The sequence below is a fragment of the Merops nubicus genome, unplaced genomic scaffold, assembly GCF_000691845.1.
Source record: "Merops nubicus isolate BGI_N331 unplaced genomic scaffold, ASM69184v1 scaffold8729, whole genome shotgun sequence".
Lineage (NCBI taxonomy): Eukaryota > Metazoa > Chordata > Aves > Coraciiformes > Meropidae > Merops > Merops nubicus.
Window position 1 is genome coordinate 19,409 of NW_008631809.1, and position 11,788 is coordinate 31,196.

The 11,788-nt window shown below is 37.4% G+C and overlaps 1 protein-coding gene across 1 annotated transcript in view; it reads right to left on the minus strand.

Annotated features, from left to right (window-relative positions):
* LOC103780067 (lysine-specific demethylase 4C-like) overlaps positions 1-11,788 on the minus strand; it is a 27,973-nt gene that overhangs the window by 4,506 nt on the left and 11,679 nt on the right. Inside the window, exon 3 of the mRNA XM_008947714.1 lies at positions 2,568-2,687. Within this exon, the coding sequence (XP_008945962.1) occupies positions 2,568-2,687 (120 nt within the window). The remainder of the gene's footprint in view (positions 1-2,567; positions 2,688-11,788) is intronic.

Genomic DNA, 11,788 nt, shown 5'->3' on the forward strand with positions numbered 1-11,788 from the left:
AGCCTTCCTGCTATTCCTGCTCCATGCCGCACAACAAATTTGGTAATAAGTTTTTGCATAATACTGTGGGTAATAACACAGTATCACTGTGAAAGAACTGGACAGGAAATTAATTCTGCCAGCTACATGCAATCAGAAAACAACCTCCTGAATGGGCAATGCTTTTGTTTTTACTGGTAGTGTGCAGCAGGAGGCAACTGCTTCATACCACAGAATCTGGCATGCTTGCAGTATGGCATATATTGAGCTTAGGAAGAGTAACTGAAAGTTCTTCAGCTATAATTCAGCATACCACACTGGAAACAAAACTGCCTACCATTAAAGGCAAACACAAGAGCTCCCCTGAGACTTTCAGTAGTATAAATGGCATCATGTAAAATACAAACCCACCATCTCTGATAGTTCCAATTTAAGTCAGACTGCAGATACAGTATTTCAAATTATCAAATTTATCCAGCAAGTTATTTGATTTGGACTTCTGCTGTGTAGTATGTTATTCTCGCCACGAGATTTTCTTTTATCAGGATATCAAAAATTAAAGGGTCAGCTGAAATTGTTAGAAAGCAATTAATAGTGTGAATGGCTAATTTAATCACCTCAAATGGAACCCAAAAATAAATAGTGAATGTCAATATGAAAAGTTATCAAAAATTCAAATGCAGATCACATTAACAATTTCACTTGAACACCTGCTTCATTTGGCATGTATAAATCTTCTTAGGGATACTAAGTGGCAAATGTCAAAGCAGATGACACAAATTCTGGTGCATCATGCCACAGCTCCTGCATGCACAAGTATTGTCACATGAAGTATAAATGTCTCATGAACATGAGGAAAAATCACAAATTCACGCAGGGAGAACAGATCTGCATTATTAGATCATAATACCCTTTTCAGAGAGCCCTTTTCAGGGAGCCCTTTTCAGTCTCTTCCTCTGTCATACCACTCAAGAGATCACACAGCAGCTTAGTATGAGAATCTCAAAGTTGTAACAGAGATCTCATAACCCAGAAGAACAGAGTATGTGCATGCATGGGTCCTGGGAGCTTTCAGACAGATTGTATAGAAAGACCAGAAGAAAAACTACTACTGTGTCTTGAAATCAGCCTTGCACCTTGCACCATGTTATAGACTTCCTGTAACCTGACCATGTTGTGGCCACCTCTTCCCCCATTCTACAGATTGAAATGCTTGCTTGTTTACAAAGTCTTGTGTAGTGCAACCTGGACTCCCTCTAATCTTTGCTAGCAATTTTTCTCCTGATAGGGGTTGTTACAAGGCAGTTTACAGTAATCTCCCATGATTGTTAGGATGAGGAACTCCAAAGCTTACTGAACCTCTGCATGATAATCCATTTTCCTTAAACTAAACCGGTTTCATCACATTGTCCAACCGGTCTAAAATGAGACAAAGAAGTTTGTTTTGACTATGTCAAATTCCTGCAAATATGAAAGATAACAACATTCATCTAATCTGCCTCACAGTACTCCTCAGATGACCAGCTGTTCAGAAGATTAAATGATTTTAAGATTAATGTTACTTTAGAACAATAATCTTTACATTTTATAAAGAACTTTTCATCTTCACAACATAATACATCTGGTAATATAGGGAAAAATAAGATTTAGAGACTAGCTCAAGGGATCAGGCATTGAGGACTTCAGTTCAATTGCAAGTCATTGGCAATAGTGAGAAGGTCAATGCAGCAAGTCATTTAGCCTCCCTGTGCCTTAATTTATCTACAGATATAATAGTAAATTTGCCATTTTTGTAGAGTAATGTGAGGGCCTCAGATGAAAAGAGTTACATAAGTGAAAATGATTATATATATATAAATGAAATGTACCTAGATTCCCACTCTGTCAGAAGCACTATTAGTATCGTGCTTGTTTTATTGCAGTTTCTACCATTCACTTGGGTACTCAAGATGCTGACTGATTTTTCTCATAGGCAAGCTCATAAAAAAACCAATTATTGTGTCTCTCAAATCAGAAGTCAGCTTTTTAGCTTTGCCTTCAGTGTTCAGTTCCCTCTTGCCTTTGTCTAGGACAAAAATGTTCCTTAGGTTTTGTGTTAATTATTTCAAAAGTGCTTCAGATGAATGAGTGTGGGGCTATTTATACTATTGTTTCTATTGTCCTCCCTTCCATCCTTTTATGAAATGCCTAAGGTTCATTGTAGTCACACACCAATAGTATGTCTTATATCATTAATTGCATAATAACCTGACATCAAACAATTTAAATATTACCTGGAGAAAATAACAAAGGTTATCTTTCAATCTTAATATTTCATCTTTTCACTTGAGTTCTTATCAAATAAGACATTTTCTTGATTTTATAAGAACAGGTGAAATCTCATCTCTCAAAGAGCACACAGCACTTGTTAATGGTTTAGGCAGTTTATTTATTAGTTCAAATGTATTAGCAGTTACAGTAAGAATCCGCACTCCAGCCTTCTGCAGCTTTGAAGATGCAGCTGGCCACTCCAATTCTAGGGCTGAATGAGCAATTTGCAATAAAGACATCTGAAAAACAAGCACATGGTAATAAACACAGACACTCACCTGATACATGTAAGTTGTGTTTGTTCCCAGATACTTTGCACGGTACAGTTTTCCATCAGGCCATTTCACTTGGACAACCTCTCCCTGTGCAGGTGGGCCCAGCCTGAGGCAATCTCTGCTCTATTTACAAAGAAGGATGGATTCTCAAATCAGTGACTGAGCCACTACACTGAAATTACCAGTAAGCTGCTTTTTACAACTTGGTAATTGGAGGAGATTTATTACCATGTGTGTTTCAAGTTTTATAATCTTGTTAATGGGCTAACAGAAGTTATTGTCAGCCTTTGTGAAAATGAAAGGCTGACCAAAGAGAGACTCTCTTTACAGCTGACACTGCATCGGCAAGGCAACATATGCATAATCAGATAGCTATCAGCAACTGTGACACATTTGCCCTCAAATTAATTTCTGTCACACATTGAAAATAAAGATCACTAAAGTGCATTTGCGTATGTGAGACACTTTCACATATTCAAGCAACTCATGTTTTGTTAAGCACAGCACATTTTTGCTAAATGCTAACTTTGCTCACTGAATCATACTCTGATAGTCCAAACTATAAATGGTGACAGTTCCAGTGGTTTCTTTGCTTAGCTGATGGACTGAAAGAATCCAAATGCTTACAAAGAAGAATTAGGTGAGATTTTTTTTCCCCCTAGAGGATATGAAGCTGGTTTTTTTTCCTGTGTTTTGGCCAAATTTTGTGCCTGAGCATGTCAAAGCAGCACAGCTTAGACTAGTTACAACATATGCTTGTTATGGTTTCTTTTGGCCCATATGGTTGATTATGACCTAAATGACTCATTTGCAGAGCACACCGACCACACCCCTGCAACAAGCATTGTCTACATCAGGAAATACACCAAGGACCAAGAAAGGATCCTGTCAGGTCTGTGCTCACCAGTTCTTCGGAAGCTCTCTCTGCCAAATGTTCACCCCAGTAAAGGAACCTATACTTTGTACTGGCTCCATCACAAGACTTGTCATGTAAATTAGCACTAATTTAGTGGTATTCTCCTAGGTGTGAGACGACTCACTTGGTGACCATGTTTCCAGAGCTCACTACCTAGAGGACTAGACTGGGAAGAGAAAAGATAAAGCCAAGGACTCGGAGACAATGACTCGGTAACAAGGTCTTTCAGGTCCTGGTATTATCTCAGGTTGCTGCAATACTATTGCTGTTTTCAAAGTCTCATATTTACACAGAATAATTTACAAGAATACTGTATTTTTTAGCTCGACAGCTCACTGCCAACATAACCTAACAATCATGATGGCATAGAAATCAAAATGTGAGAAAAAAAACGCACTGCAGTGATACTTATTGGGATGCTGCCTTGTTACAATATCATGCTAGCCAAAACCGGATTTTATAAACTTTTTAACCACACATATCTTATTCCATGAATTTGATTCAACACATGAGGAAAGAAGTAAAACCCTGGACTTTTCACAGAACGGGACAGGGGAAACGATGGCTGCTGCCTAGTGTACAACAGTGAAATAATTGAATTCTCAGGGGACAGGAATTGCTAAGTACTATCAAAGCTCTGACTATAAATTAAATGAGACTGTGTTTTTAATATTGTCTCCTCCACGATGACTGTCAAGATGGCTATTGCCATTACCATATGTCTTCCTCTATCTATTTATTGCTGAAGTACAAAAAGGAGTCTTGGCTAAGTGGCTTGAACCAAGCTTTTTAAATGTATTACGGAAAATAGCAAATTTCTGGGAAAAAAAAAATCTATCAACAATGTGAAGCTACACATTAATTTTCCAAGAACAAAAGCCTAGCATGAATTGCTCCCTTTTCACTTTGCACAAGAAAAAAATCTCACAGCTTCTCTAGGACAGCTAATGGAATTGCTCATATGGAAAATTAGAGTTCTCATGCAAATAACTAGACAAATAAAACTCCCATTCTTCATGTATCATCACAATGTATTCGTCTACAGAACAACATTTGGAAAACCTGTACTAAATTGTTTTTGCTGATCTACCAGAGTTCCTACCTTTTATTTTCATATTACACAGCCATTTTAGAGAGTCTATTTTCACTGCAAAAATAATTCTCACCATTTTCTTCTGGGGAATGATTAGACTAATTTCTTAGGCTGACAAAATTGCAAAAATGCAACCTCACTTTTCTCAGTCATGTAATGAAAAGTCAGACATCAAGATATGGCAATCCTTCAACATTCCCATACACCAGCTGTAAATAACATATAGTGTGGTCTCAATACACATTCAGCTTTTAAACCATGTACATTTCCCATGCAATTACATAGAGTATTTTCTTCTTCACATAACTGGGACAAATTTGTGCCTATCTGTCCTGAAAAGCCTATTTATTTAAGTGTCCAGTTTAACATTCCCACTCTTCCATAGCTCAGAGCTCCAGCTCCCGTCATTGTCAGCTACAGAAGGTTGCTCAGTGACATGTCCAGCTGGATTTGAGTATCTCCAGGGACAAACACTTCACCACCACCCTGCGCAACAAGTCCAGCATTCAACAATGCTCACAGTGAAAACACCTGTCCAGAGGAAACAGAAAACTCTGTGGTGCAATCCTTGAAATCAACAGAGCTAAACTGGCTCAGATCTTCAGACACTGGCTAAAAGAAGTCTGCAAGTTAAATTGATAGTACAAAGGACAGAGTAGTCTTTCATGTCAAGATTGTAGTAGGAAAGGATTAAGTTATTCCGTGACTACAAATATCAGCCAATGTTAACTTACAGAGTCTCCGGTCTGATAGAAAGCTAGATAGAGAGGAAATCTTAGAAAGGAAAATACTGCCAGGGCCACAGTAGAATATGTGAGTATTTAATGAAAAACAGAAAGCTTTCAGTTTGAGGGATTTTTTTTTTTGCCCAGCAAAGAAGGCAGCAGTTGAAGAAAAACAATCTACAGACTTCAACACAGTATTTAACAACAGTTTAAAAAAATATTTTTTTTCAGGTTCAATACCTGAAGAGCAAAAAGGTCTCAAAAATATTTCTGAATATTTTGAACACACCAAACCCCGTCACTTCAATCCTCCTGAATCTAGCAGCCGGAAAAGTTTTTCATTAGCTTGTACTATGCTCTGCCTTTCAACTGTCAGCTTATAGCTCAATGTTAGATCTTTCAGGAGCTTAAACAGAATTGTATCCTTCCAAATGTTATTCGGTCTTTGGTGAACATGGGACGTGATTGGTGAAGAAGGGATCAATTAACTTTAACTGCAAGTAATGGTCAAAAAAATTAATATTGAATTTAATATCACTGTAATAACATTGGTCATTGTTATCACAAGAATTTGTTCAAAAAGAAGAAAAAATGTGGCCCATATAGCATCTTTTAGAGGAGGTATAACCCAAGAGTAGTCAAATATCTGAAGTTGTTGCTAGGAAACCATCATATTCAGATAGACAAAAGTCAACACTATTCAAATTAGAGGGCAACTTTGTCAGATCACCAGGCTCTTGTTAACTGTGTTGATGATGTGATCCTATCCTGGCTCAAGAGAGGACAGAATTGTGATGAAAGTCCCCAGTTCAGTCCTGAACCTAAACTAGTCTGCCTTGTTTTAAACGCTGCTTTTGCCTTTCACCCATACTTTTACATGAGCATTCTGTAGAACCTCTCCTATTAGGACAAAGAAAAACAATCTCCATCTTGATCAGATCGGAGTATTTTCTGTGGGATATTATTAAACTCAGTTCTCACAGCTGTGTTCCTACAGTAGTCTTCATAGGGAAGAGGAGCATGAAACATTGCAAGGGAAAAGACATTTGGAATCTGTAAGTAACAGGCTGAAGACCCTCCTCTAAAACTGGTGAATGTTACTGGAGATCATTTTTCCCTGAACATAGCCTTTTAAAATATTTTTATATATATATATGTAGTGTCACATATAAAACAATACAATAAAGATTGAGATTTCTTTGGTGTATTTAAAACAAACAAACAAACAAAAAAAAAAAAACACAACACAAAACCCTTGGAAATATATTGAAAGAAAAATCAATCCATGATATGCAGTACTAAGTGGGAATACTGCCTGTCAGTGACTCATTCTTGAAATTTACTCTTATTCACCACTAACCTATCGGAACAATGACGAATTTTCCCCTTATAGCTGCATTGTTTTACAAACCTCAGGCTTACATTATTAAACTGGCATAATTTAAAGTAATTTTTAGACATGCAGAGTAGCCTCTTCCTCTTCTGAACTATTTAATTCTTCTTGAGCTTGTTAAAGAATCTTCAAATCTATCATACCCATAATATTTTTCTATCCTTTTCCCATGAAGTTGTCTACAAAATTTGAAGACAAATTATCAAACTGTCATTAATTATTAACCAAGACAGCAAACTAATTCAGGCTGGTGCCTCTTTCTTCAGGAGTGTGTCTAACAGAGCACCTACTATCCCATGAACTCCAGTTTTATTTTCCTCAACACTAACAGAATTGTTTATCTGTTTAGTTGGCAGACACAGCACTGAGGTCTATTAGTTTTCAAATCACTGTGGCTTAGATTGCATTAAAAATAAAATATTTTTGTTTGTTCAAATTGTATTCAATTTACAGCATTTTTCACAAAGTCAGTTAGCAAAAAAATTCTGCACTTCCTTGACACTCCTGGGTTTTACTTGCTGATTTGCTTTATTTCCAAAACGAAGCACAAAATGCTTCATTGTTTATGCAAATTCTTGTCAAATACCATTGACAGTATAATTGACATCAACAATAAAGGGCTAAAGCGATTAAGTGTGGCTCTTGAAACAGGTTCTGTGAGCTAGAACTTTCTTCTCATCCTATTTTTGCTGGATGTGTCTGCAATGCAGTGACAGACTGAAATACACAGGAACTGTATAAACTATTTTACTTAATGGTAAAGGAATAGTATAATCATGCACAGTACCTGACTGGCATTATTCTTTCTGGAATGATATGAGTTTAAAGGCAATTTAAATGTTAGGTCAAAACTAGTATTTACAACAATTATTTTAGCACAACGTATTTTTGATCCTTTGAAGTTACTCATTATTTCTGTACCATATGACATGAAAACCCTCTACAAAGAGATATTGCAATCAATTAACAGCAGTCTTGCAGGAAGACTTGTGTAAGAATCCATTTCACTGTGCTGCTGCAGCTTTCTGTACTGGAGGGTTCGTGTGAATCCCACTATGCTGTTGTCATGGAACTTGGCAAGAAGGAATGGCAAAAGGCAGAGGTAAGCAGCAGCCTGGCTTCAGCCCCACAGTGTGCCTGTTGATAAAGATCCTTTCTTTATTGTTCCATCCCTGATGCACAGGAGCCATGGCACAATATTGTAATCCTCCTCCTGGCATGCTGAAAGCTGATAATCCAGCCCTGAGGTTTCAAAGATCAAAGAGAAACAGATACCAAAAAGATGAACTAGAGCTAAACCACACTCTGCAACTGCAATAAACCTGGCCTTCCTATCCTCCATATCTACATATTTTTCCAACTATCACTCATCTTGTGCTTGTTAGCAAATTTTTACATATTGTTAAAATCAAGCTGTGAAATAGAAATTGTTCATTTTTCTGTCATCGCCCGCATTGCTTAAATCCACAAGCTCAGACCTTAGTATTAGTCTTTCTCACCACAATTTCCATGGAACAAGACATAATATTGACTCCTTTGGTCTTTTAACCTGGAAATTCTATGGTTTCTGAAAAAGAAAATTCATGCATGGTCTCCAAAACTGAATAATGAACAGCTCTATCCTCTTCTTTTGGAGAAACCGAATTCATGTCACAGCAAATTCAATTCATAACTAATTTCAAGGGATAGTAAATAAGCATTCTCATAGTAATCACAAAATTACTGGTTACTTCTCAGAACACAGACAAAGCACACTAACTACATCTCATTTTCACTGATGAGACTTCAAGTGGCTTTCTCGTCCCCAGATTTGCAACATGAAAAAGTAGGAAAAATCCAGGCCTGGTTATTGGTTGTTATTGTGCAGAAATGGTCTTCTTGTTGACTCCACTTGAAATGCAGCAGTCATTTCTAAATTCTTGCCTTAAACTAAGAGCTAAGTTAAATCATTACTGTGCTTCATTGCCATTAAGATACCTACCATGAGATAGTGCTCTCTGTACTGACAGAAACCAGCTGAAGATGGTCTGATAGGGAGGGAGTTTGGAACTAAGCATGGGGGATGACCACACTGTCAGGAAGAGTTAGCTCTTGCTGTACAGATCCAGACAGAAAAAGGCTCCTGTGGCAGTGCAGGAAAAGCACCTCTGAAAAATCCTGAGGATGGAGTTTCAATGGCCCCAAGGCCTTACTGCAAAGGGACTTAATGCAAGTTGTCTTCTCTGCCTACACTGCTTCAGCTAACATTAACTTTGGGTGTTAGTGCTAGTGATTAAGCTCCCACAGTCAAGCTCACCAGTGATTGTTTCATAAGGAGCGCGACTAATGTGATTACAACTAATACCACCTCTGATTTAGAAAAGCTAATCATAATGACAAATAACACACCGCAGCTGCAAAGAGTGAATGTATCTACCAACACCATTAAAGTGGAAGTGGAGAAAAAAAATATTGTGGGAAGTCTCTGAAACAACTGCTGATCTCAACAGACTGTCAAACGGTTTTTCTTTTGGGAGCTGATAGTATACGGTAGTTAACACAAATTTTTAGAAAGACAAAATTAGGTTTCATACGTTCCAAGACAATTTGAATGAAAAGGCAAGTGGTAGCTAATTTGCCACAGTCAGAATTTTATCTAAACAGGAACAGCAATTTACATAGTGCATTAGCATTTGAAAGACCAGGCCTGATTCCCAGGAGTGCAATTCTGGTTTTGAATTCATATAGATTCTGTGAAATCACCAGATTAACAGAATAGTTAGTGTAATTCAACAAATTTAGCCTTGGATCACAGAATGCGCAGTATAAAAATACGTTGAATTTGTCTATAATATGTTGTCCTTAAAATGTTACTGAATCTTCTCTTACAAAGCAAGTATGTGCTTTCACCATTGCAAAACTGGAAGACAAACTGGGCCATGCATTCCTGAATATATCCAAAACTTTCACTTTCCATTCAGCTTAGAAATTTACTACTCCAACCATTATATTGCTCTTCTGCAAAGTATTAATAACATAAATGCATGCATAATACCAACTGACAGATGCAGAATTGTCCAGAAGGCCACAAATCAAGTCCACATTGCAGAATGTGGCTTAGGATGTCCAGGGTGATACAGCACGTTGCATCAAGGTGCAGCACAGAGAACACTGAGGAAGCTTTAATTTGGGGTACAATACACTCTTACAGAACAAAACACAGTGATTAGTGGTAGGAAAGTGAAGTTGGCAAGGACACCAGGATGTCCGACTTGCTGTGCCTGACTAAAGCACAAGGCTCCTGTAGTGCAGCAGAGAAACTTTACTTCTGCTTACATAAAAGTCAGATGAGACTCTGAATCCCATAGGACTACCTCATATCCTGCCCACCTATATCTGTTGGTGAAGGCCTAAAGTTTTAAAGTTCCCAGTAAATCAGCCGCAGTCAGATGAGTACAAAGAGCAGCAGATCATGTTCTGCTCCTGCCCCAGCCTCAGCGTGTAATACACAGGGAGGAAAATGCTCCTGCTCCTTCACACCCCCTGCAGTCCTAAACACACATAGCAAGTCTGGAAACAATCTACTTCTGTAACACAAAAAAAAAAAAAGGATATATTTCCAGATCTGAAAACTCCACAAGTCGTGAGTTACCTTAAAAAAAATAGTGGGAGGGATAATAATGTTCCTTATTCCCTCCCAGCAGTCCCACCTCATCTCAATGGTTCCCGTGTCACTCCAGGGATTTCACTGTGCTCCACATGCTCATCATGGCTGTACTTGTGGTCCTGGACATGATGAATTCATGCTCACTTTGCAAACACAAGAGGCACTGTAATATATTTCTGTCTCTCTCACCTGCCTCACTGCAAAATCAGCCATCTTACTGTAAACTGCAAAATAATGGATTATCTTATATATTTTTTTCCCACTGATCTGTGTGGGCATTACCATCAGCTCACCTAAAATCATTATTGATAAGGATCCATAAAGCATTCTATTATCAGGTGGAAAGGACATTATGCACAGGAAACCATGTAAAGATAATACACTTGACGCTTTAATTTACCTTTAATCTATCCTGTACTAATTTTTTATTCTTAGCTATTAGGTTGCCTGTCTTTCTAGTGTAACAGGAAACAAAGAAAAAGTAAGAGCCACAGAAAAATCACTTCTGTTCTCCATAATGTATGTGAACTGAAAGTAATCCAATTAAATCAATGTAGTTATTATATATATGAATATACACAACAAGTTTCAAATTAGAATCAAAGTATTGCACCTTTTGATGTTTTGCAGCCTCAATAGTTAAACAATGAAAAAGCCTCAAGTCTGAAGCCTTTGAACTTAGTCTGCTTTTGAAAAGGTTTCATTTTAACTTAATAAGACTACAGTTTTTGTAACTGGAGTTCATTTGTGTTAGTATTCATAAGAGGCAAACAATAGTTTGCATCAACAAAGCATAACATTCTGTCTATCAGCACTTCAAACCCAGTGCAAAAGTTCACAGGTACAAAAATGTGTTAAAATATATTTCTCAGGTCACACAAACTTGAAGTAAATTCTTCAATACATATTTAATACTTCTTGGAGTATTTCATGGAGTAAGAATGCAAAGTTCTGTACAAGTTTTACAAATCTACCTAACAAGGAAAAGAAGCCCAAATTTACTCCCCAGAGGCATCTCGTGCAGCCTTCAGACTTACTTTCCAGAACTTTTCACAGTTGTCTGTCAGTGGTCACACCATACAAATTGTTAAGTAGTAAGTTTGATCACACAGCAGGTAATATTATAATGCTCCAAAAAAAGAATTGTGCCAGCCCAACATGAGTAGTACATTATTCAACTCAGAGACTCAAATTTGTCTCAACTGAGAAATAAAAGAAAAAACAGGTTGCTAAACCTATTATAATTCATTAGGTCTCTTTTTCCACATCACCTAACTAGTTCTGAGGACTTTTAGACTACATTTATACCAAATATGATGTATTCTCTTGTCAGCTTCAGAAATGCATTGCTTGGTTTGTTGGGTTTTTTTTCTCTTTCATATTCTCAGAAATCATTGGTTGTGGTGATACTAGACTGCATCCAAAGTATCTATAGATTGCCCAGAAAGAGT